A 27,120-nucleotide genomic window follows, 5' to 3' on the forward strand; every position below is an offset into this window, starting at 1 on the left:
AATTCAATTTTAGTTATGGTACTTTCAATTAATCTTAAATTTAGTCGATCGAAGTTACGTTTCATCGGATTAAATAATAATAATAATTTTCATGTAAGAAAATACACCATGTAAATAAGCTTGGCTAAAATTTATAGTGAAAAAATTAATAAATAATAAAAAAACTTCGGAGAAAATTAACAATAAACTAAGAGTAGGGATAAATTTAAGAATTGTTGAAAATACATTGACTAAAATTGAAAAAAAAAATCAAAATATGAGAATCAAAACAATATTTTAACGAAAAAAAGAAAAAATTATATTTTCTTTTTTTTCTTTTTTCTTTTTCCAAAGAGTACTTTTATGACATTTAATATCTATCTACCGTTAAAGATATATAATATTTTTAGGGTCATAACAAATAATTTATTTTCTTAAGTACAAATGGGGTAGGGGACTTGAACTACACACCTTGTAGTTTCTAACCCACTCGTATGTCAGTTGAACTATGTTCAGTTTTGACAATAATTTTAGGAGCGTTTGGGCAATGAATTAGTTATTATAGTCTACGTTATTACAGTTGGGTTATGATAGTTTGTGTTTGGGGTGTAGATTAATTTAGTTTGGATTATAATAATATATGTTTGAGATGTAAACTTTTTTAGTTTGAGAAGGAAATAGTAAACAATATAGTAAATAATAAAAAAAATGATGAATGTAAAATAGTAAAAATTGTAGTAATGTAGCAAATGGGGTTTTTAAAATAGTGTTGACCGTAGCTAATTAGAAGTTTTGAAATAGTTTTTACTGTAGCAAAAGGTGATTATTATATTTAGATAATAACCCTTGCCCCAAACGTCTCCTTATTGTTTATCCAAAGTATCTTTTATTTCAATGAAAAATGATTTTTTTAATTTTATTTTTTATTATTTAGATTTACTTGAAGATCTTTCCACCCAACCTCTATCGTTAATGTTATACTTACAATATGTTAAAGAAAAGCTTTAAGAAAAATTGTTTTGAAATTGGCTACTATTTTTGGGATAGAGTACTCCTTAATAAACTTTTATTATTTAAAAGTGATTTAATATTTAAAAACGATGCAATTATATTAAAATTAAAACATTAATTGTAAATATAGAAATGTAAAATCATGCAATTAATTAGCTCAAATCAAATAATATTAATCTTTTTATTCAATTATTTTTTTAAAGATTGTAGTTGATAATCATTGATTAGAGTACATTGTCGAATGTTGGTTAATTGTAACCTAAGCAAATTACATGACGATGAAGATTATTTAGGACAAATATCAATTTATATCTCCAAATTTTGAGAATTGTATCAATTTAAACACTAAACTAAGAATTGTATGGATTTAAAATTTAAATTTTAGATTGTATCAATTTAAACCCTGAACTTTGGGATTTGTATCAATTTAAACCCCAAACTAATAATTATATGAATTTAAACATTGAACTTTCATAATTGTATCAATTTAAACTCTGAACTTTGGACATTCATAAGTATATCCAAATAAACATAACGAAGGGTTTAATTTGATACAATTATGAAAGTTTAGAATTTAAATTGATATACTCATAAAAAAGTTTATGATTGAAATTGATACAATTATTAGTTTAGAATTTAAATTGATACAACACCCAAAGTTTAGGGATATAAATTAATATTTGCTCAAAAAACGAGTCATTGCTCAATTGAATGTATTAGCGACCAAAAGATCCGTAGTTCGAATCTTCTATATATATATATATATATAATTTTGTAATCACTTATTTAAATTTTGCTAAATTTGCCACTATATTTCGATAAAAAAGTCATCTTTCGACAAAAGAGAAATTTTGGGAGGAAAATTGTGGGCTTTGGACCCAATGAACTGTTGGGCTTAATAACATATGAAGTTAATGGGCTCTGATCTCTATGTATTGGGCCCTTATTGAAGACCCAATGCCTCTATAGTTTATTAAAACTTTCAAACAAATTATTATATATATCAAAAGAAAAATACTTTTTACGAGTTACATTTATCTTCCTTCATTATATCAAATTGATCCTTTATAATTTGCCACATCGCAAATTTTTCTTACTTTTTTTCTGAAATATTTTAATTTTTTCTTTTGTTTGTGATGAGAGCTAAAATGTACCCAAGTATTTGCCCAAACCCTCACAAGAAAATGGTTATTTTTACTTAAGTTATCTTTAGTAATTAAGTTATTTTTACTTCTAATTGAAGTTTTTATTGGATAAGTTTAGATCTTTTATTGGAGTATATCTTCTTCTTCTTCAATTAGTCGTTTAATATCGATACCAAACCTTTCCAATTGATGGATATATCCACAAATCAATGGACATTTTAACCTTTGATTCTAAATAATTTAAAATTATTAGATTGAATATCTACTGAATATTCATAGTTGATTTAAGCCAGGTTGAAAAATGATCCAGATACAATCAAATTAAACTTTTTAAGTTGCAAATTTTTTCAGCGCTTATAAAATTCTTACCGACGATGAATTTTCAACTTAATCCACGATCCATTTTAATTGAATACGAACCAATTCAATTAATAAAACTTCAACTTGTTTAAATTCATCAATCCTAACTCGTCAAAGGTTGGATCAACTACTTTTCTTTTTTTTTTTTTACACCCTTTATCCAAAGGTAACAATTAGAAAAATACTAACTTTTATTAGGGTTATTTTCAAATATAGAAAAATGAGACAATTGACATTTTACTATATTTGAAAATATTTTTAACAATTTTGTCATTTAAATTAATTATTGGTTATTATCCACCAAAGGTATGAGGTAGAAAATCAGGTTGTTGTCTGTTTTAAGATGATTATTATGAAAGGAGAGATGATGAGGTCTGATAGTGTTGCAGATATAGTTTGTTTTTATGTGTTTGTAAATTTACCTTGAAAATTTTTCAATCCCAACAAACAAACTTACCTTTTTCTTTTTTATCTTTTTCCCTTGGATTTGTTGTTTTCTCTCTTGTATTTACATTGGTCTATTGCTTCAAGGAATCGTACGGACAAATGAAAAGGAAAGGATTTGACAATAAGTTACAAGAATTTCCATCAAACTCAATCATTCACCAGACTTATTTGATTATCATTTTACTTTTTGCTTCTTATTTACTCTTCTATTTCCAAACACTATACGCTCTTATAATCTATTTGAAAAATGTTTTTACAAATGTTTTTCCCAAAAAGACTATAGTATAAAACAACAACATTATCAAATGGATCGATTCTAAAAATTACATCATCAATTCATTACGAATAAAACCATAGAACGTATAAGTTAGACAAGTTGTATATATATTTCTCATAAGCTTAATTAAATGTGTAGTTTAACTGTGGTTCAATTTTTGTCAATCAAAATATAACTTTGTGATAAAACGCCAATAATCATCTTAAAAGTTGATGATTTGAACCTCTACTCTTGATTTTTTTTTAACTAAAAAAAAGCTATGTTTCAACTATATATCCCCATTAAATCAATTTTGTGCTCTTTTTCGACCTTTTCCCCTTTATTTTAAATAGATTAAATTATAAGTTTGGTCATTGACCTTTCGTGCTTATGACTAGTTAATAGATTTTTTTTAAAAAAAAAATTATTATTAGTAGGTCTCTAAGCTTTCGATTTTGGATTTAGTAGATCCTTAAACTTAAAAGATGTGGTAGGTCACTAATATTTCAATTTTATATCTTTGACATATTTGACATTAAAAAAATTAATGAATCTATTTATACATAAATTAAATTTTGTGTCTAATAAATTATCGAAACATTAATTTTATGTTTAATCTATTCATAAATTTTTAAAAATATGAAATAAGTCAAGAACATATTAAATACAATATTATTAGATACAAAATTGAAAATGTAGAGACTTATAAGAATCTTCTTTAGATTAAGAGAACCATTAAAAAAATAATAATAAAAAAAAAAAAAAAACTTTTTGACTTCCAAGAAACCTTATGACACAACGTGAAAGTAAATGTGTAATTTAACCTCTTATATTTTATTCATCTATCTCTTCTCACTTTTATTCTCTTTCATAAGTCTTGTTGGACAGTAATTTTATTTTAGGTTTTTTTTTTTATATAAATATATTACTATTTTATTTATTTTTCATTTTTTTTAAATTTTCAAGTGATTGGCTTTTTAGGGTAAAGTTAAGATAATATTGTGGTTTTTGAAATTATTTATAAAAATATTGTTGTTTCAAAACAATTTAGGAAAATATTGTACTTTTTTTAAAAAAAATTTAATGTGTCGAGTTTTGTAAACTCGACAAAGGATGTCGAGTCTTTAAAATTCGACAAGCCTACCATCCATTTTTTTTAATTTTTAATTTTATTATTTTAATATTACACCTCCCTTTTTTATTTTATTATTTATTATATTCCACCTCATTCACTTTGTCATTATTTTTTTATTACCATCTTCTTAACTTAACTCTAAAAAATATCATATAAAATAATATCTCATTCACATCTTCCATAATTTAAAAATAATAAAGTGTAAATTAAAATATTCATATTAATACAACTATTATCTCATTTATATAAAAATAATTAAAAAAAAAATCAATGTGTCCCACAAGGCGAACGTCGTCGATTTCGAGTTGGTTGTCGTTGTCGACTTCGAACTTGGGGTTGTTCTGGTTCCTCTTAATGTTGCTCCGGTACCTCTGCAGTCACTTCATAATATAAATATTTATTATGCTCTCCACAACCGCGATCATGTCCATGCACGTATGAAGACGATGGATCAGCCTCTGAATCATAATATCTTGAACCAAATATTGGCATCATCATCATCGGACTAACATAATTAGTTTGACTCTGCATCTGCATCATAGGGGGCAATTCTTCTACATTGTGGGCAACCTCATCGAACTCATCTTCTTCTTCTCGAATAGGCTCTCTACGTCTAGGAGCTGGTGGAGAAACAATAGGTATATCGTACATATAATGTATCTCCTCCATATAGCTCTGGTTGTCACTACATATAGCAAGAACCTGGTTTGGATCATTCGCAACAACATCGAATCTACTATTGTTCAATCTCTGTGAATTATAAAACAATTAGATGATATTTAAAATAAATTTAAATTAAAAATAATCAGATAATATTCATTTATCTACCAGATGACCCACAACTGCTCCTAGACGAGTAACATAACGTCTTGTGATATTATTATACCATTTGATGTAGTTTTGAGTGACATCCCTGTCAAACTGCTCAATAGAAACCCCCATTTCAATAAACCTTGCACGATAGTGTCATCGCACTACCAAATGTGCAACTTTTTCGGACCAATCTCCAATTCTTAAGTCAATGTCATGCAGTAGGGTTTCAGTATTACAAGGTGATGGGACATCCTACTGAAAACTGAATTGTCTCATCACCCTGTCAGGAAGATGCCACTCACCAATGTGAAAACATATGAGAGGACTTATCGTCCGCTATATGTTTTGACAATTTGTACTGAAATTGGGCAAAGTGTACATAACAAGTTTGTAAGGCTCCCAAATAATTTCAAAACACAAAATATTATATTGAAAAATATTAAAGACAAATACAATAAAAATATGTATAAAATAATCAATTTGGTTCAGTATTAATGTACATAATTAGGTTGAAGCAGATCAAACATGTATCTATACTAGCTGACTACATGTGTGGTTGTCCCAGTCACACAAAATTAATCTCTCCATCTAAATTTTTAAATTGATAATTTAGATTCTAAATTAACTAGATCAATCATATAAAAATTAAATTGAATTAAAATAACATATCGAGAACCGTAGGCTCGTCTAGCTAACTGAGCATCATTTACATATTGTAGCTGTGGAGCCATTGTTGGAAACTGCTCCCAAGCCCATAATTGCAAAAGTATCAGAGGCCCAGCTATGTCGCGAACTTCAGGTTTGTTGCCTTGCACAGTTATCTATACAACCATGTCAAACATGCTCCACCCCAAGAATACCGTCTCGCATCATAGAGGTTAGCTAAAAGTAGCAAAAACATCAAGTGAACAAAATGACTTTATTCATCGAAAAACAGATTTCCACCCATCATTTGTAGTATATATGCTCGCGCATATCTCATGACGGTTGCCTCGTCTGGATCATCGATGAGCTCATGGAATTGTGGCCATAACTATATCAGACTTAACCTCGATCCTTTAATTTTATCAACAGGTGGGGTCATACCAAGGTACATTGACAAATTTGTAACCAATCATCATATATCGCTCCGAAGATTGGCTCACCGTCAACAGGTAACATGATAAATCTATTAAATATTAAAAAAAAAAACATTAGTAATAAATAAAAAGTAAACTCACAAATTCAATAGCGGATTTACTTTTCTCCCTCAAAGTGACAATGGTCCTTATTTTCTTTGTTATTTGTTATCCGGCAACAAAAACTACGAAAAAATAAAATATTATGAGAATATGGATCTATAACTTATTTTTAATTTTTTTTAAGAAATATTAGGAATTTTGTTGAGTGAATGTTACCTCTTTGTTGTTCTTTGTTTCCCAAACAGCAACAAAGACTATAAAAAGAATATAATAATATGAGAATAGGAACAAAATTTGCAATTAATTTTAAAAAAATTGAAATTTTGTACATTCACAATTTGATGGACAAATGTGGGCAAAAAGAAGATTTAGAACCAGAAAGAGAATGATTTTTTATAAGTTTTTAAAAGAGAAGATAAACCGGCAGAGAGCAAAAATTTTTAGAAGTTTTCGAAGGAGAAGTGAAGGAAATCAAATACGAGGATTTCCATGAGTAGCGGAAGGGATCATTCCAAATTTCATTCGAATTGAACACAAACAAATACATGTAACTGAAAACTAACAGGTCATGCACAACAAGAAATTACAACATGCTAACTGATGATACAAGGGATAAAGGATGCATACCTTTGAAGAACCATTCCTCAAGACTCTCTTGATCAACTCCAATCATCCAAGAACAACACAATCGATTGCAACGATCGGTACACAGCACGAACACAAAGAACACAACCTCCACGAAGCCAATCGAGTCCAACTCAATTCACGAACAGGGTAAGGACACCACCACAATAGTTATCTTGGTATTCTCGGTGTGAGAATCCAAGAGTTGTGGGCTCTATATGATCTTGGCTTGAGGAAGAGACTAGAGGTCTACGAGTAGACGATTGAGAAAGTGGGAGATGATACATTGTCTATCATATAGACGATGTGCTCAATCGTGTAGCAAACGGTGGCCTATCGTATAGACTTAGCCACTCAATCGTTTAACTATGATCAGCTGAGTGACTATCGTATAGTCAAAGGTAAGCGATCGTTTAGTCTCTGAACAACTATTGCTTAATGAAACTCTTTCACTCGATAGTTTATCCGTGAGTAACTTTCCGAATGAACTAACTTCTAATTTTAGGAAAACCATTTTCCTTTTATCTCACGGTTACCATAAAATTAATCGGTTATTAGAGAAAAAGAAATTAATTATCATATAATTAATATATTGTAAATGAATATGATAACCAACTTACCATATTATATTTATAACTTATAGTTTTAATATTTCATCTCATGAAAAATACAAACCATAGTTCTTTTTCTATTTTATGGTACTTAATGTAAATCATATTTACATTAATTCCTTCACATGATGTATCTCATATATCACACCAATTATATCATATATAATTGAATTTCCTCTTGTTAATTTGAACATTTCAAACTAACCCCAATAACTGAATCTCAACTTGAATCCATTCAGCTACCAAGGGGACTATATGGACCTGTAGATTGAAGCTCCAACAGCACATGAATAACTGGCTAAACTCTTTAGTCACAGGATCTACCATCCGTTAACTACCGGACACTCCACTAAAGACCAACAGCTGCACTTTTCTCACTACAGATATATTTTTGTGTTCATATTAACCAATCAACAGTGCGATAACCCTTCACAGATCGCTTGTAAGTATACCTGGACCAATTTACTATTTTACCCGTATAGTTACATCTAACTCCTTAAGTATCACTGATTCCTCTAATGAACAATATGTCATAGTTCTACTATGAATGGTTCCTCTCTTCCAAAGAGAGGATGTGACCACTATGTTCAAGACTCGGAATCAGCCCTTAAGGGAGCAATCTATCTACTTACTCCTGCTTCGAGGAAGGAGTGAATTCTGTCTTGTGTAACTGAGTTCCCAGCTCCTCAATCAAACAAATCCCCAAAAAAGTAGGCTTGTTGAGTTGGCAATCTGGCCACTCTTACCCATACTAATCAAGGGACCGCCCTCATAGGCAGGAGTTCCCAAAACACTCAAGATTAAGGTCATGTCACCTATGGTCGTTTTAATGAGATGTAAGTCTCAATTATCAACAACGTTATATAAAGAGACGAATCGTCTCATGGTCCAGTCTTATACAAACTCTTTGTATAGGATACCCCCGCTCACACGTCTCCACATGAATAGTCAGAATTAGACCATCTGTAGTAGTTTAAAATACTTGTAAACCTCTACAAAGCGGGCCGTATCCATAGTGTCATCAGGATAAAGTATCCCTCCTATATCAGGTTATTACTTAAGGCATGATTCACTTGTATATCTCATATACATGCTTAAGTTTACAAACAATAACCACGGATCTTTGTTTATTGGATATGAGTAAATGCAAATAAAATAACTCTTATTTTATTAATAACAATGTGTACAAAGTTTACAAGCTACGAAACTTCGAGAGAATTAGGACACCAATCCCAACAATCTCCTAGTTGTCCCAATGCTTCAGGAGACTAATGTACAATACATGAAAAAACAAGTACAATATACAATAAACTAGGGCATACTTTATACCCCAATATCAGAAGATGGGCAGTTCGAAAAAGGCAGAGAGCAACCGACAGAGAGCAATGAAGAAGGCAGAAGGCAGAGGGAAATTGTGATTTGAGAAGATGAATGGGGGTTTAAAAGGTTGTAGGTCGTGTTTTGAAAACTCGACCCACAGATTAATATGCATGGCATAGCGATGGGAATTAAAGATGGAATAAAGGCGAGCATTGGGAAGATTAAGAGCACTAACGCCGTCTGATGGATGGGACGATTCAGCTACAGAAAGCTGAAGATTGTCGAGGGTTCAACCCTCGACATGTGCTTTTATTAGGTCGAGGGTTAAACCCTCGACTTGTTCTTTAATGATTTTTAGGTCGAGAGTTCAACCCTCAACATAATATTTTAAACTTTTTTCTCACCTCGAAATCTTCAAAATAACCACAAATGTCTAAATACTTTAAAAACAACCCTATTTCATTAAATAATTTTTCAAGATACAATATTTAAATAAAACATCCGTTTCTTAGGACCATGTCTAACTTAGTGGTAATAATTGACAATATATACCAAAAAAAAAGGGAGGATTTGATCACCTTGAACGCTGCTCACAAATTTTCCCTTTTCCAATATGTTTTAATATTTTAAATATTAATTCACTCATATAATTCCTATCTTCATTTTTTTTTAAATTAAGTCTTTTTCACTCAAAATTCTTATCATGATTTCAAAAGTTGAATTCTAAACTAAATTTCAAAAATAAAAACAAATTTTTAAAAAATATTTTTTAATTTTAGATAATTTGATTTGATATTTAAAAATATTGATAGGAAATAGATAATAAAGTAAGTTTAACTTTCAAAAACTAAAATTAAAAAATCGAATAGTAATTACCAAACAGGACCTTGGTTTTCTTTTCTAATTTGAATATAAGACTAACTTTTAACATGTCACAAATATTATTTGTGGCATCATTATAGAATTTATCACTAATAATTATTTGTTAGGATTTATTTTTTTGTTGTGTTACTATACATCAACATTTAGCAATATGATTTTGCTGCATCATTAAAAAGATTATTACTAGAAGTGATTTTTTTTTTTTTTTTTTTTGTAATATCATGAGTTGACATATTGAAAAGATTAGTCGTAGTGAAAGAATGGAAAAAACATGACATTTTTGTACATTTTATGAGACATTTTCTTATCAATTGTGTACTTTGTATTTGACATTTTATCTAACATGTGTTGTTTGACATATAGTTTAAGAAAATTATGTCCCAAGACTCTAGATCAGTGAGATCATAAGTATTTGGGGTATGGTAGGCTAAATAATACCCAATGATTTCTATTATTTTTAGCTAATTCTTAATTTTGTTTTTAATCTTTTAATCTTTTCAATTAATTTACCTTTAATTTAGTAGTCCAAGTATGTCATTAGAAAAATTGTTAACATAAAATTTATTAAATAATTGTTTTATCAAACTCGTCTATCACTCCAGATCATATACCTTAGATAAAACTTTGATAGAGAAATCTTCATATAAAAAGTATTATCTAAAATTTATTATTCTTTCTTTTTGAGATGTAAAATTATGTATTAAATTCAGATAATCTAAGTTCATTAATATATCATTTTCAATGGATAATATAGCCAATCTATTCCATCTTTCTTGTGACATAGTTGACCTTAAATAAGATTTAATTAATTTTAATTTTAAACAGCTTCTTTCAACTAAGCAACCATTACTGGTATTATTAATAATATTATATAAGCAATATATGCAATTAGAAAAATATTTACCTTTTTTATATAATTTAATATTTTAGTAGGACAATCAATTTCATTTTGCAAGACTTCTTGTAATATTTTTAATTCAAAAAATAAATATAAACCGTTAATGTCGGAAAATGTATCATGTTTTAATGTATATTCAAGATTAAGACAATATCTTTTCAAATTATAATCATCTAATAACTTAAAAAAATTTCATATCAAATAAGAAGTTAAAGATATTTTCGTATATTTGAAATTGTTAAATCTATTTTTAAGTGAAGAAATTGTTTGATCTATAATATAGTAAAAGTAATCAATTCTAAAAGAATCTTAGGTGACTGTGTTTTTTTAATGTTAACGTTTTCTTCAGATTTTTTTTTCTTTGAATCATTTTTTTCCTCGAAATATTAATTGTATTTTCATATCATTTACAGTTTTTTTTATGTGAATTCATTTTCTCTATATTTTTCTAAAAATGCAATTAAACATTTCAAGTGATCTAAAGCAACATCAACATGCATAGTTTTATGTTGTAGACTTTACTCACATAATTTACACCAAATAAGATATCATACCATATAGTCATGCCTAACAAGAATTCAGAATTTTCAAATTCATAAGTAGCTAAACAATTAGTTTCACTTTTCACTTTAGAATCTTCAGTTTATCCTAATTTTAATAAAGCGTCCCTTATTTGAGGTGTTTGAAATCTTATTACTTTAACACTTCCAATTCGACTTTCCCATCGTGTTTGTGACAAGAGTTTGATAGTCAAGTTGCTTTTAGACAATGAAAATAAATAATAAATATATTGCACAATTCCAAAAAATGTCATTAGCTCTATGACATGAGCTAATCATGTCAGAAAGTACTAGATTGAGATTATAACAACCACAAGGTATATAAAATGTTATAGGATTTATTTCCCGTAATTTTTTTTGTACACCTTTTTGTTTTCCTTTCATACTATATCCATTGTCATATCATTGTCCTTTTATATTCGATATATCAAGTTTAAGATCCTTAATTGTGTTTATAAGCACATCAAACAAGTCTTTTCCAGTAGTATCTTCAACTTTTAAAAATTCTAAAAAATATTCTTCTATTTTTATTGCACTTGTTGAAATATCAACAATATAAGAGACATTTGTTCTTGATGACTTATACTAGATGTACAATCTAATATAACCGAAAAATATTTTGCTTCTTTAATTTTCCAATAATTATATATTTTCTTTATTTCAAGTCCTAATAGTTGTATGAGTTCGTTTTGTATACTATAAGATAATGATAATGAATCTCCTTATCTTGAATACAATGAACATATTCCTACATTATTGGATCAAATTCGGTAACCATTTCAATTAAATTTTAAAAAAAAATCAGACTTGATAAATTATTTTTAGCAAGATTTTTAATAACAACAATAATTTGTGTTAATACTTTATTCCAATGTTCTTTTCTTTATTAATTAATTCTTGAACATCTTTGTCAATTATTTTATTTTTTTAACAATCTAATTTGTAAATTAACTAAGCATTCATGTCATATATGTTCATTACTAGTTTCATGACTTTTAAGCCTAGGACTAAGGTTTTTCCAATCATTAACTTCTTCATTAGCTACTTGAACTGTATTAAATTTAGTACCAAATAATTTACAACAAAAATAATAAACTTTATCGCAATCCTTTGAGTAAACTAGCCAATTTCTATCATGTTTTTGCCATTAGATAACTTTTTTGTATAATGAATATTAGAAAAATGTCTAGAATTTTTATCTTTTAAAAAAATTAAATGACTCTCTCTAATGGGACATTTTTCTACCAGTAAGTCAATTAATTTAGAATCAATACTTTTCCATCTCATTATTACTACTAGTATCATCATTGTTTTCTCTTTTTTCACTTTCCTCCTCGCTCTCTAGTTTTTTCTATTCAAGTTTATTTGATTACATGCTTCATTTTCAACCACATAATTATCTACTATTTTGTTTCATCTTTCGATTTGTCTACCTATCATTTCTTCTATTACTTCATCAATATTATTACTTTTATTTCCAATAACAAATTTATCAAGAGCACCTTTTTTTTAGATTCAATTAATTTTTCTACTTTTCTTTTCTTCTTGATCTTTTTATATCCAGATTCATATTTCCAGTAGACATATTGATATTCTAAGTATGCATGTAAACAAATCTTAGATGTTAAGGTATTGAACAATCAATAATATAAAATATTTTTTAAAAAAATCAAAAATAAAAGAATTTGAACGAAAAAACCTGGAACTTTGAAACAATTGGATTAAGTTGAGAAAATGTTTTCTGTGTTAACAATTGATAATCAAACTTGGACTCATGAAATCAAAATATCGATGAAAATATAAGAGTTCAGAGAAATTTAGAAAGAGGGAGAGAATTCAACTTGAAACTAATATAACCGTAATATATTTATGAGGGGAACTGGTTTTAGTTTTGAAAAAATAAATAAATAAAATATGAAAGGTCTTCAACTCTCATAGTGTAAACTTATGAATAAAAAGATAAAAGATTAATAAATTTGAAATATCGGTCCATCAAAATTGGGAGAGTTTGAACTCATTCATTATTAATTTTTTTAGTAGTTTGTATTTTCAATATTATAAGAAAATTTTTATGAAAAATAATAAATATGAGTTCTTTCTAAAATGGGGCCTTAGGTGATCGCCTCACCTGTCTATTGCTTAAACTTGCCTTGATCAATATAATCCACTATTTCTATTTAAAAAAAAAAAAAAAAAACCTCGTTCCATTATTTCCACTTAAAAAAAATTAAAATAGGTCAAACCCGTCCATTTTTAAACTTAGAATCGAAATTGATATTTTAGACTACATGAATCAAAGTTGATGTTTAAAATCTCTATAGTATGATATTTAAATTCATTTCTTTGCTTTTAGATTCATTGCATAAAATGAAAATCAATATATATTTGTTTGGTGAATTTATCATTAAAAAATATTTCAACTTTTATATATATATATATATATATATATAAGATAAATATACTAGTGCCATAACTTTCTTTTATTTTCTTTTTCTTTTTTTTTCTATATATGACTATTTTTAAATAAAAGAAAATGAGCCAACTTATTTACAAATATAATAAAATATCATTGTCTATCGGTGATAGATTGCAGAGTCAGTGCTATCAACATCTATCGATATCAATGATAGATGTCTATTGCAGTCTATCGCTGATATATAATGACATTTTGCTACTTTAAAATATTTTCACCATGCAGTTTTAATACCACTTAATATGTTTGTTTGTTCTATGTTTTAATTTTATTTTTTTTTTAAAAAAAACAAGCACGTAGACATAAAAATTTATTTTTAAAAAATCGAGATTTTGTTTCTAAATTAAATTTACCTTCAAAACAACTCTTTCTTTTGTTGAGTTTTTATATGCAAAATTTGTTTTTTCATATTACTCCTAGAAGTTCTTATTTAACTACTAAATAAGGCTTCATTTGATAAATATATTATGCTACTAGAAGTTCTTATTTAACTACTAGAAGTTCTTATTAAATATATTATTTAATCTTTTATTTTTAATATATGAAAATTATGCTTGTTTTCTTCAACATCTAACTTAGCCAAATCTTAAAACACAAAACACATTTTCAAGAAGATATTTTTTTAGTTTTTTTTTTAAAAAAATGAATTTATTTGGTAGAAATATAAGTAGAGAATGTATTTATAATTTTAATTTTTAAAAATGAAAAATAAAAAGATTGCCAAACAAACAAAGACAACCATTTTCAAATTTCAGTTTGTAATTTTAATATACACAACTCCATAATTCGCGCAAAATGTCTATCAATTAAATACACTAAGTGGACAATTAATTAGAAAAAGAAAAAACAAATTTATAGGTAACGTCGGAGAACAAAAACAAAACATTTGAAACTTTTAAGGACTGAGTCAACGAAAAGAAATGTGAGAATAAAAATGGAAATTGCTTGAAATTTTTTCTATTATTATTATTATTATTATTTTATGTATTAATTAGTCCTTCAATAATAATAATAAAAAAAACATTAAATACCAAAAATAAAAATATTGGTGCGAGATATGAGGGAGTTTGGTAAATGAATGCAACACCCGAACGACTCTCCGATAAGAATGACTGAATCCGACTCGGTCACGACTCGAGTCAGAGTCCGATCCGTTTTTGACGGTCAAGATTTTTACTTTGTGGGGCCTAATCCGTTTCATTCCCTTACGGTCATCTCAGTTCCCGTGCCCGTTTCTTTTTCCCTCCAACCCTAACTGTCTCTCTTCCTCCAATACGACGTAGTATCGTTAACAAATGAATCAATTTAAACGATTCGTTAAAATTTTATTTTAAATTCATTACTGTGTACTAAAAAAAATTGAAACCATTCGTGCATATTTCAAATGCATGGGATTAACAAAACCTAGAAAAAAAAATTAATTCAGTGGAAATATAGTAATAAATTAATGTTGAGCATAGCTCAATGGACATAAAATATACTTTCAAATCCTCTATTCTTAGTTGTTGTACTACAAAAAAAAATTAATCATGATTTAAATTGATTCATTTATAAAAGTTTCATTAAAATTGTGAATGGAGTTAAATCTGATTCCTAAAACTATAGGGACAAAAATGGATAATTATCAAAAAGAAAGAAAAAGGAAAAAAAAAATATAAGGCTAAAATAAAGGCGTAAAAAAAATGATTGTATGAGTCTTATTTACAAATATAGCAAAATTTTATTGTTTATCAATGATAGACTGTGCTAGACTTCATATCACGGTCTACTCCTTAGAGATAGAAGTTAATCACAGTATGATAAACAATGACATTTTTCTATACTTAAAAATATTTTCAATAGTTTTGTCATTCAAAATAACCAACCTAAAAACAGTTTTAAAAACGATATTTTGAAATTAGATTAATCACATCCAACAACAAAAGATATTGAAACCAAAATAGAATTTAAACTTGATCTTTATTGTATTTAATGGGATATATATTAATTCTACATACTAAATATATATGGTTTAGTATACACTTTTAAATGAATATAAATTATATAAACAAAAATAGAATAAGATCAAAGTAATAAGACTAAAGCTTGAACATACTATGAAAGGAAAAAAAAATTATGAGCTTGAAGACTAAACCAGAATTTGAATCCAAGAATATTTAGAATGATATATAAAGCTTTAAATCTTAGTTTGTTTGTGTGCTGTATTATTTATAGTTTATAAACTTTCAATATAACAATTATTTTGGCTCTTGCAATTATATTTTCTTCTATAAATTATTTGATAGGGGAATGATACAATACAAACAATGTTTGTTTAATTTTTTTTTCCTTTTTTTTGGTCTATGACTAAATTATGAACATAGGTATATATTATTATCATTTCATTATCTTTACGCTTGATTTTTCTTTTCTTTTTTTAATATATTAGGTGGATTGGACATTCGAACCACAAATCTCGTAGCTACTAATACACTTTATATATGTCAATATAGTTATGTTATGATGGCTCACTTTACTTTATGGTAATTTATCAATCATAATTTTCAAAGAAACTTTTGAATTTCTAGTCAAATTATAAAAACAAAAATAACTCTTTGATTTTTTTGTTTTTTTCAAAACTAAACTTGGTTTTTTAAAACATTAATAGAAAGTGAACAACAAAATATACAATAAGATGAAATTAGTGTTTAAGCTAATTTTCAAAACAAAAAATCAAGAACCAAATATAAACACACAACACCTAAACTTCGTTTTGGTGTTTAAAAATTAAATCATTTTTACATGGATTATTTTCAAATAAAGGAATTGAAATTGAGCCAACTTATCTATAAATATAGCAAAATTTCACTATCTATCCGTGATAGACCGCGATAGATATCTATTCTAGTCTCTCGCAATTTAGCAATGATAAATAATGATATTTTATCATACTTGAAGATATTTTCACAAGTTTTATCATTTTAAAATAATTATCTTCTTGTATTTTAGAATTTGGCATGAATTTAAATGTTTTCTAAACATAACAAAATTATTATTGCCTTATCTGGCTATTTATCTTTTAGAATAATTTTTTTATAATCAATATTTTCTTTTTCTGTTTATTTTGTTTATCTATGGTATTGATTCTTTGTTTTTATTTTATTAGAACAAACTTATTAAATCGTTTGAAAAAAGAAACATGAGAAATATTACTGTGTCTAGCTTTGGAAGATTTGAAATATATATGCATACAAATTATTTAAGAAAATAAGTGATTAGAGGTGTGTTTGAAATACATTTTCTTGTGTTTAATTTAAAAAATAAATCATTCTAGAAAAAAAAAATGTTTGGCAACTATTATTTTAATCACTTTTTTTTATCAAAAGTATTTAAATAAAAATAATTTTTTTTAAAAAAAAAATTCTCAATTTAATCCAAACGCATTTAAATGATTTTTTTCTAAAATAAAATCAATTAGCTGTTTCCAACTAATCTACTATTATATAGACATTACAATGATAATAGTAATTATAATTTTATTATGTTTATTGAAAAAAACAGAAACTAAAATGAAATAGAACCATTTAGGTGAAAGGAAACCATTAATTTTATCTCAAAAAACGAAAATAAAAGGAAACTTTTAATTGGCATAAGATATATTTGAGGGTAATTTATTCCCATAATAAAAACTTACAAGAATATATATATTAGATTTTTTAAGCTTACAATCATTTTCGCCTCTCTAAATGACCAAAAATGCACAAACATTAAAACGCTCGTCGTAAAAGGACACAAACAAAAATTAAAAGGAAAAAAAATAAAGTAAAGATGAAATATTGCATAGGGGAATGGGCTACGAAGAAAAATTAAATTAAATTACAAATTTAGGCTTCAACTTTATTGAATGTGTCTATATTAGTTTTAGAATTTTCAAAACTTTTTAATTCTTCTTTTACTGAAAAGGCACAAAAAAAAAAAAAAAAAAAAAAAAAAAAAAAAAAAAAACCTTTTTAATTTTTTCTTGGAATTTCTGATTTCAACTATTTCATAACACTATTACTTAAATATTGACGTGATATGCTTATTAAGATTCCGTAACGGCTTTTTTTTTTTTTTTTTTGAAATTTTTATCTGTGAAGAAATACTTCAATATTCTTAGTTAAATTCTAAAAAAAAGAAATTATTTGTTTTTTTTTTATTTATAAAATTTAACTTGATTTTTTAAAATATTTAATAACAAAACAAAGAAATTTACAGGTGGAAATAATGTTTATAAGTTTTATTTTTAAAAAATTAAAAATCAAATGATTATCAAATAACGTTTAAATAAATGAGTGATGATTCAGTGCACTACGACATAAGAGAGCAAAGTAGTTTGATAAGAAATACACAAACGAAAAAAATCTACGACATTTCATTCTTTATAATTGGTGTCGCACGTGCTATTTGTTACGTTATGTTTAATCATGTTTGTCAAGTCTAATAAAAAGGTCATAATGAAATAGTATTAATAAGATGATCAATTAAGCAAGTTCAAATTTACACGACATGAAACCTATTAACCTAAAAAGTAGTTTAGAAAGCTGCAAAAAGTCTACAAACTACACCTAACCCAAGTAAATCTCTTTTTTCTTTAGGACAATCCATAGTAAAAACAAAGAATATGTAAACTATTAGCAAGATAGAAATGATTGTGGTTAAGAAGTCACATCCTTCTTCCAAATAGGGAACAAGCCAATCTATAGGAGGTATACCAATATTGTTTAAAAAGATTGTACTAGTAGAACCAAAAACCCTTCTAAGACAAAATGGGTACAAAAAGAGTACAATAGACCAAAGAAACTCATTAAAACAAAATTGAATCTAGATTAAGTGAAGGGCTAAATAGACCCAAACTAGATCTAAGTTTGTGATTAATTTGAAGATATATCACAAGTATAATCCAATTGTAACGGGTTGTGTCTAATAAATCTACGAAACAATGATTTTTAAAAATCCTAAACTCTAAACTTTAGACCTTGAATTGGTTAGGTTTGTTATATTTAACATTTTTTAAATTTCATAAATTTGTTAAATATAAGCTCAAAAGGTCAAATTCATATAAAGCACCCCAATTGAAACTTTAACAAGCTTAAGGAAACTTAGAGACCTTATTAAATATTATTAAGTTTCAAATAATTATTAATATAAACTTGGAAATATGATCCCTTTAGTAATCATTTAATTTTTTATTTTTGAAAACTAAGCCTATAAAGACTCATTCCATCTATTACTTTATATGTTATGTTATCTACATTCTAGGAATGTTTTCAAAATCAAAACCAAAATTTGAAAACTAACAAAAAGTATAAGTTTTCAAAAACTTGTTTTTATTTTTTGAAATTAGCTAAGATATCAAATGTTTACAAATGAAATATGAAAACTATGAGTAAGAACTAAGAGAAACAAACTTTAATTTTCAAAAACAAAAAAAAAAATAAAAAACCAAAGTTGCCAAACGAAACCATAGTAAAGACTTTTCAAAGTTCAAGAAGGATTAAAAATATTGTTTGTGAGTGAATTTGAAATAGTTCAAAATCACTTTTACCATATCTAAAATCACTTTAGAAATAAAACTTTTTAATCATTTAAAATACAACACGAATTTTAATGAGATTAAAATAAAATTTGAAAAATAATTAAAAGCATGTTTCAAAATAATTTCAGACATAATAAATGCATTATCAACCATTTCAAAATTTACGAAAACACTTAACTCAACCGTAATTGACATGACCTAATTTTTTAAAGGTAGAACGTTCGATTCCCCGACTCCTTAACTATACCATAATAAAATATGCATTAACAAATTGAGCTACAGTATAACTAATCTTCTATTTTAACTCTTATTTATTTATTTTAATGTCATTAATCTACCCAATGGACGTTTTGTTAGGGGGCTCAGAGATCAAAACGGCGACGTTTTAGTTCTTAGAGCAATGAAGGAAATAAAGAAGAAGGCCAAACGGCTAACCAGATGACATGAACCAGGGTTAGTTAAAAACTAACCATAGTTAAATTGTCCCCACTAACATGTCGAAGCTTTATAAAGTTTCAGGCTATGTGAAAAAAGCCATAGCCATTTGTTTTTGCAAAGTAAGAAACAGAGAGAAACTCGAAACCCAGAGATTTCAAAAGCGACTACTCAAAATTTCATCACTCTGAAGAAGAAAATGGCGTTCTATGGTGATGAAGATGACCTATGGAAATGTCCAAAACACCCCTCCAAACGGCGGAGGATCGGAATCTGTCCTCTCTGCCTCCGTGACCGTCTCGTCACCCTCTGTCCTGATTGCGCCAACGTCCGCCCCTGTAACTGTTGCGCCACCACCACTACTACTACCACTTCTTCTTCTTCTTCGTCTTCTTCTTCTTTCTCTCGTTTCTCCTCCGCCGACCTCGGATCCGTCGGTCGTCTCTCTAATCTCATCGACGGCGAGCCGGCTTTCCGTCGCTCTCGCTCTCTTGCTGCGATTCCGTTTCTGCGATCGAGATCGCGATTTGTTGATGATGCTGTTGATGATTGTTCCTCGTCTGGTAATAGTGCTAGAGCGTCGTCGTTTTGGTCGATTTTCAGGTCGAAGAGTAAGAAGAGTCACGATGGCGGAAGAACCGAAGCGGTGGTGGAAATTGATTTCAGACGGAGAGCGAAGGAAGTAGCGGAAATTGAAGAGGCGATGAGACGGAAGTTGATGATCCGGTCGAGATCGGTTGCGGTTGCGGATTCCGGTGGGAGATTGGTCCGACCGCCGGTGAAGGCTAAGGCATGGTACTTTCCCAGTCCGATCAAAGTATTCCGGCAATCTAAGATTTCCAAATCTGTTCTCACGGAACGGTCTCCGTTACACAGAGGTTGAATTTGAATCTCTTTTTTTTTCCTCTCATTTTTCGAATTTCGAATTGAAAATCCAAATCCGAAAAAAGATATATATTAAAAAAAAACTTAGAAGCTGAAGCTGAAATTGAAGAATATTTGCACATTATTATTATGATTATTATTAATTATAATTTTCTGATTGCTTCTTGATAATTTATGGAATGAAAAGAAATGACGTATGTAATTAGTGCAAAGTGTAAATATTAAATTAATGGTGATCATTTCTGAAATTTTAGAGAAATGCGGGGCCAAAAATAGTAAAATGAATTAATACGAGGGACCAAGAATAGCAATTTTGGAGATATTGATTTTGATAAGGGAAAAGGAAAAAAAGGAAAAGAAAAGTGACAATTATTGGAGAAATTGGGATCTCAATTCTAATCTCATTCAAATCAAATGGGACATTACAATATATTTGATTTGGTGACATTTTGCCAAACTTTTTTTTAAAAAAAATATTTTAAGTAATTAGGAGAGAGTGTTTCTAAGTTTAAGAATTTTTGGGGGAGGACTTTTTAGCTACCTCATATTTCATAATAATGCAACTTATTAATTTCTTTTTGGCCCTACCCCTTTCTTAAATTTGTGGTTGCAACATGTGAACCCTCCGAGCTATCCTTTAATCTAAATTTGTGTATTTCTAAGTCTAAAGATCAAGATCGGTTGCTTTCATACTAAATTTAGGGTTTGAACTATTTCTTGTAAAAAACCAACATGGATTAACCTAATAGTAAATAGCGGCCATGACCTTAATAAAAGACTAAAAGGTTATTGGTTCAATCTATGATGGTCAATTAGAAATTTTTATTCTAGTTGAACAATTGCAAGGTTGGAGATTGAATAATTGATGGTATTTGGAATAATAATTATTATCTCAAACTTGATTCACGAGTTAGATGTGGGTGTTAAAAGGTTAATCACGAATAAAACGGTTTATTTTAATGAAAATTAATGAATGGACTTTAGGCTTTGATTGATGATTAGAGGGTTTTTTTTTTTTTTTTTTTTGGTGAGAATTTGGATGAAATAATTGATGTTCATCTTTATGTCAATAATCATATTACTGCTAGACATATGATGCCAAATGCTAAAGAAAAAAGGTTACAAATTAAAATTTCATTATTTTTCTCTCACACACAACCAGCAAATCCATTGAAGTGTATGAGGTGGCCAAACTTCAATAAAGATTCTTTTTCTCTAAACAATATTGATTCAGATTCTAATTTTACTTTAAAACTCAAACACTTCCAAAAACCACTTTAATTAACTACATAAACTACGTTGCTAATCATATTATAACGGCGCCATTAATAATTCAACTTAGGATTAATCAAATTAAAAATTCAATTTTACTATTCAAAATTATACTTCGAACCTTAGCACATGCTAATTATTTTCATTAAGATATGAGTTCAATTAAAATAGTTATAAGAATATGTATTTTTTTTCTTCTGAATAGGTAATTTTCTAATGCTGCAATTATTCTTTCGGTTAGATCTCTAACGGACTTGATTAATTTAATTATAAAAGCCACCTTTTTTTTTTTTTTCAAAGGATTGTTGATTTTTTAGGGTGCTTGAACTTGGATTTTTTTTTTCTTTTTGTTAATGTTGGAAAATTAAGATTTTTGTGTTGACTGAGTGAACTTTATATTATAATTTTAAACCTTAGTTTTGGCCCTTTATTCACATTTGTATTTATGTATTTGTTATTAGATTTACTTTTCACTTTCAAAACCTATCCAATACATTTTTTATTTGTCGTGATAATTTATAGATATAATAAAATTAGTGATAAACCATATTTATCGTTTGTAATAGGATAGATTTTTCTATATTTGTTATTATTTAAAATTGTTGTTATACAATTTGTATCCGACTTTGACAAAATAATAATAATTATTATTATTTTTCATCATGAAAATGCATACTGTTAAAAAATACATAGAGTAAAATAGAACCGTGAAAATATAGAGAGGAAAATAGTAATTTAACCATCTTTATATTTACTAATTAAAAATATTGGAAGTTTTTAGTTGTCACCCACGTAGGTAATAATTTTTTGTGACAAACGACATAATGTTCCATATGTAATATTCAATTTTCTGTACTTTTATATAATGTTCAACACAAAAATATAATCTAATCTTTTCTAAGATAATAGACATTTTTCTTCTTGAACGGCAATATGAATAAATCCTCACAAAATAAAATAAAATAAAAATAAAAACCTTGAATTTGAATTTCAATCTTTAATTCTTAATTGTCTTTATTTTTTTTTTTTTTTTTTTAAATAAATATTTTAAATGCCAAACATATAAGGCAAGGAAAGTCAAAGACAATCCAGCCGTCAGATTGGGTGTTTGGAATTTTTGGACACTAAATATAATATAATACTTTTCTAAATTTTCTAATTTTAATATATGTCTGACACCTGTCTCTCAAATTTCCTTGTGTATAGAAAACACTATATTTACTCAGTCAAATTAGGTTTTAAAAATAATTAGGGTAAATATCAATTTATATCAAATTCAAAAGGAAGAACATGTAATAGATATAAAACCATCCATTCGAATTCTAAGGATGTTGTATCAATTTAAACTCTAAACTTTGGAAATTGTATCAATTAAAATTTCAAACTAATAAATATATCAATTTAAACCTTGAACTTTCATAATTGTATCAACTTAAATCTCTATTATGTTTTATTTGGATATACCTATGAACGTTTAAGATTTAAATTGATATATTTATGAAAGTTCAGGATTTAAATTGATACACTTATGAAAGTTCAGAGTTTAAATTGATATAATTATTAGTTTAGGATTTAAATTGATACAATCCCCAAAGTTTAAGGTTTAGATTGATACAATTCTTAACTTAACATTTAAATTGATATAACTCCCAAAATTTAGGGATATAAATGGATATTTATCCAAATTTTTCTAACTCTAATAGATAATTTTAATAAATAAGTATTGAGTCAAGGGTTTGTCTATTTAATTAAAGCGATGTTGGGTTGGGGAAAGGAATAAATTTTTTCTTGATTTATTTTGAAGATTGAAAATAAAATACATTTGTCCTATCAAGTCTTTGTGCTTTCTTTTCTAGCTTTGAAAATTTCAATTATTATTATTATACATTATCAACGTTTTAATATGTCTTAAAAAGAAATTTTTAATGTTGAAAACTTAGAATTACTTGAGCCTCTTCCAATTTCTCAAAATAGAAAAATAAATAAAAGTCTTCTCTTTCTTTTTAGTTAAAAAATTGTTTTCGTTGTATCTGTTAGGTTAATCGTCTGAATATAGTTGAAAAGATAAGATATTGAATTTTATTTCAAAATCAAAGATATTTAAATTTATGTCAAAAATCAATGATTCAATTTCAATTCACAATTGTCAAACCTAGCATAATTCAATTAGCATATGAATGATAATAACCACGAAATTTGTGATTCGAATCTCCTTATCTCAATTGTACTAAAAAAATTAATCCATAATTAGAAAAAAAATACTTAATCAAAAACCTATTTTGAATGTCTTTTTCAGTGATTTGTCAACATAAGATCCTCTCAACTAACTTACTGTGACATATAGTACAAAAGAATTTTATTTTACTCCTATTAAAAATCTAAAATACATTTTGTAACCCGACACTTTGACCTATTTTAAGTACCTTGTAAATGAATAAAAGATGCATCATGTCTAAACTATTATTAAATAATATTTAATTTTTTTTTGAAAGATAAATAATATTTAAATAATTACGAAACTAAATATTGATTTTGATACAATATATATGGGTAGGAACTAATACACTTTATAATGTAGGTTAAAAAATATTTTGGATCTATGAGATTATTGTACAAGTAATAATTTAATCTATAAATTTTACTTTGTAACGATTTAGTATAAATCTTAATATGTAATAATTTAGTTTATGTATTTTAAAATTTGAGAGATTTAGCCCATGTCATGAAAATTATCATCTTAAAAATGAGCTCCTTTTATATATATATGGAACAATTGATTAGATAATAGAGACCAAATATATTCAATTGTAGACTACAAGATTTCAACCATTGAAACTTAATTTGATAAAGTTTTTCACGGTATGGATTAAAGGTCTATATTTGGATTGATGTGAGAAAAAAGTATTTTTTTAAAAAACTGATTTTTATTTAAATACTTTTGATAAAGACGGATTAAAATACACTTGAAAAACTATTTTGAGTAGTTACCAAACACTTAAATTTCTTCCAAAATGATTTTTTAAAAAATTAAACACTTGAAAATGTATTCCAAACATACCTTAAGTTGTTCAAATTCAAGAACTAAGACCTCATTTGGTAACCATTTTGTTTTTTATTTTTGATTTTTGAAAATTAGACCTATTTCCTTAATGATTTACATCTTTCTTAAGTATAATAGTTGAATTCTTAACTAAATTCTAAAATAAAATAAAAAACGCTATTTCTTAAGTTTTAAAAAATTGGCTTGATTTTTTAAATCATTGGTAAAAAAATAGATAACAAAAGTATAAATTTGAGGATGGAAGTAGTGTTTATAAGTTTAATTTTTAAAAACAAAAATAAAAAACCAGATAGTTACCAAACGGGACCTAAATTATTACAAATATAAAACTTATATAATAATAGACAAATGTCAAACTTTTCACATGCTTATCACGTGTGGTGAGACTAATATTATCTTTTTGGCCATATTTATTTATCTTAAATGAAATTAAATTTCTTCGGATCCTATTATTTATGTTCAATTTAATAGTCATTCCAATAGTGGTTCCCCAATCAAATTACTAATATTAAGGAAACTGTCCACAAAATCTAAATAGAAACAAAAGGAAAAAACGTGGGAAATTATTACATATTAAGACAATAATGAAGATGAGATTTTTTATTTTATTATTTTTTTTAGGATTTATACAATTCATTTATTGATATAACCTAATTGCCTATCTTTTCTTCTTCATAATTTCTTCAATAATTAGAGCATTATTTAAAATATTCTTCCTTATTGGAATGAAAAATAAATTTTGAATATTCTACACCTAATTAGTTATAGATTCACATGTTTTATATTTTTATATGAAAAAAAAATGAATATTCTTATAAAAAAAAATTGTGACTCATTTTTTAGTAGATTTATAGATTAGGTTTTGCTTAGAAGGTGCAACAAATCCCACTTCTTTCCTGCACAAGATATATGTATATTCTATTTTATATACTCAAAAGTATAATGTATTCATGTTATGATAGAAACGAAATTGATAAGTAAAAAACATAAACAGTAAAGAACGTCAAAGATATCTACATGATTTATTAACAATGTGTTAGCTACGTCCACAAAAGATAGAAAAATTTTATTATTGGAAAAAATATTTGATAATACAGATATAGAAGCACCGATGCAATTAGAAGGTTTATATAAGGTGCCTCTTGAAACCCTAAAACCAAAATCGTAAATAACATATTCGGTGAGACTTTCGTGCCCGATCATTCGGAGTACTAAATAACCGTTTAAGACATTTCAACAATTCCATCCATTAACTTTTGCACAAACTTATTTAAATGTTGGTTTATTCACTTCTCTATATTATTTCCAAAGAAACCTAAAACAAATTAGAATATATCAAAGTCCAATTTCAATGATAAAGAAAGAATGGTTGGGAAGAAAATATAACAAAAAACATGTGAAATGTAATAATAATGGTCACAAATAGAACTTTATTTATAGTTTTTTTGTGTGTATAATTTGTAAATGTTTATTGAAAGCATGAAGATGGGATATTTGTCGGGTGCAATGCATAGAGCAGACATTTTTTAATTTCTTAAATTGTACCTACTTGTCTCTACTTTATGTTTTTTTTTCTATGTTCCATTATTAAAAATTGAAAAAAAAAATCTTTTTCTATCCTAAAATATAGATTTAATTCCTGTGCCCCTCTTATAAAGTTTTGATTCTATCGTACATTGTTCTATGTCTCTAGTGCTTGTATCTATAGTTTGAGTTTTTATATTAAGTTTTCAATTATTGTTAAGTAAACCTTAAGAAAGAGGTGACATAAGCATTAAAAATGTAATTTTTTTAAAAAAAGATTATTAGATTACACTTTAACATATAATGTTTAATATACCAAAGTGAGTTTTACTTAATAACAATTAACATATACTTCTTCGTATATTCTTGCAATCTTGATATTCAAAAAATATATTGTTAGATATGGTAATGGTGTCCATGCATGTATTTCAAAATAATATATGTTAATTAGGTTTTACCATGGAATCAATTTTTTATGTATTCTTTACCAAAAGAAATTGTATATATGTACGTAATTATTTTTTATCGAACGTCGATATTTTATTTTGATGACAATTTTTACGTAAGGATGAAATTATATTATAATTTACTAAAATTTAAGAACTAAATCGTTATAGGTTTTAAATTACAATTATTAATTTGTCCATATTGAGAGGATTAAATTGTTATAGAATCTTTTTATGTAACGACT

At 26.8% G+C, this 27,120-nt stretch overlaps 1 protein-coding gene and 1 pseudogene across 1 annotated transcript; one reads left to right on the forward strand and one right to left on the reverse strand.

Moving 5' to 3' along the window:
* Positions 1-4,600: 4,600 nt before the first annotated feature.
* LOC150032301 (uncharacterized) lies at positions 4,601-5,673 on the reverse strand (annotated as a pseudogene).
* Positions 5,674-19,641: 13,968 nt separating this feature from the next.
* On the forward strand, positions 19,642-20,743 carry LOC120091238 (DUF740 family protein). The gene has a single exon (XM_039049177.2). The coding sequence runs from the start codon at positions 19,887-19,889 to the stop codon at positions 20,568-20,570; it is 684 nt and encodes a 227-aa protein (XP_038905105.1). The 5' UTR covers positions 19,642-19,886; the 3' UTR covers positions 20,571-20,743.
* Positions 20,744-27,120: the final 6,377 nt, after the last annotated feature.

This window comes from Benincasa hispida, chromosome 11 (assembly GCF_027475165.1).
Source record: "Benincasa hispida cultivar pf3 chromosome 11, pf3_genome.v1.1, whole genome shotgun sequence".
NCBI lineage: Eukaryota > Viridiplantae > Streptophyta > Magnoliopsida > Cucurbitales > Cucurbitaceae > Benincasa > Benincasa hispida.

Bases quoted from the DNA above. Each gene is read 5' to 3' on its own strand.
- LOC120091238 (XM_039049177.2), top strand. From the start codon at position 19,887: ATGGCGTTCTATGGTGATGAAGATGACCTATGGAAATGTCCAAAACAC.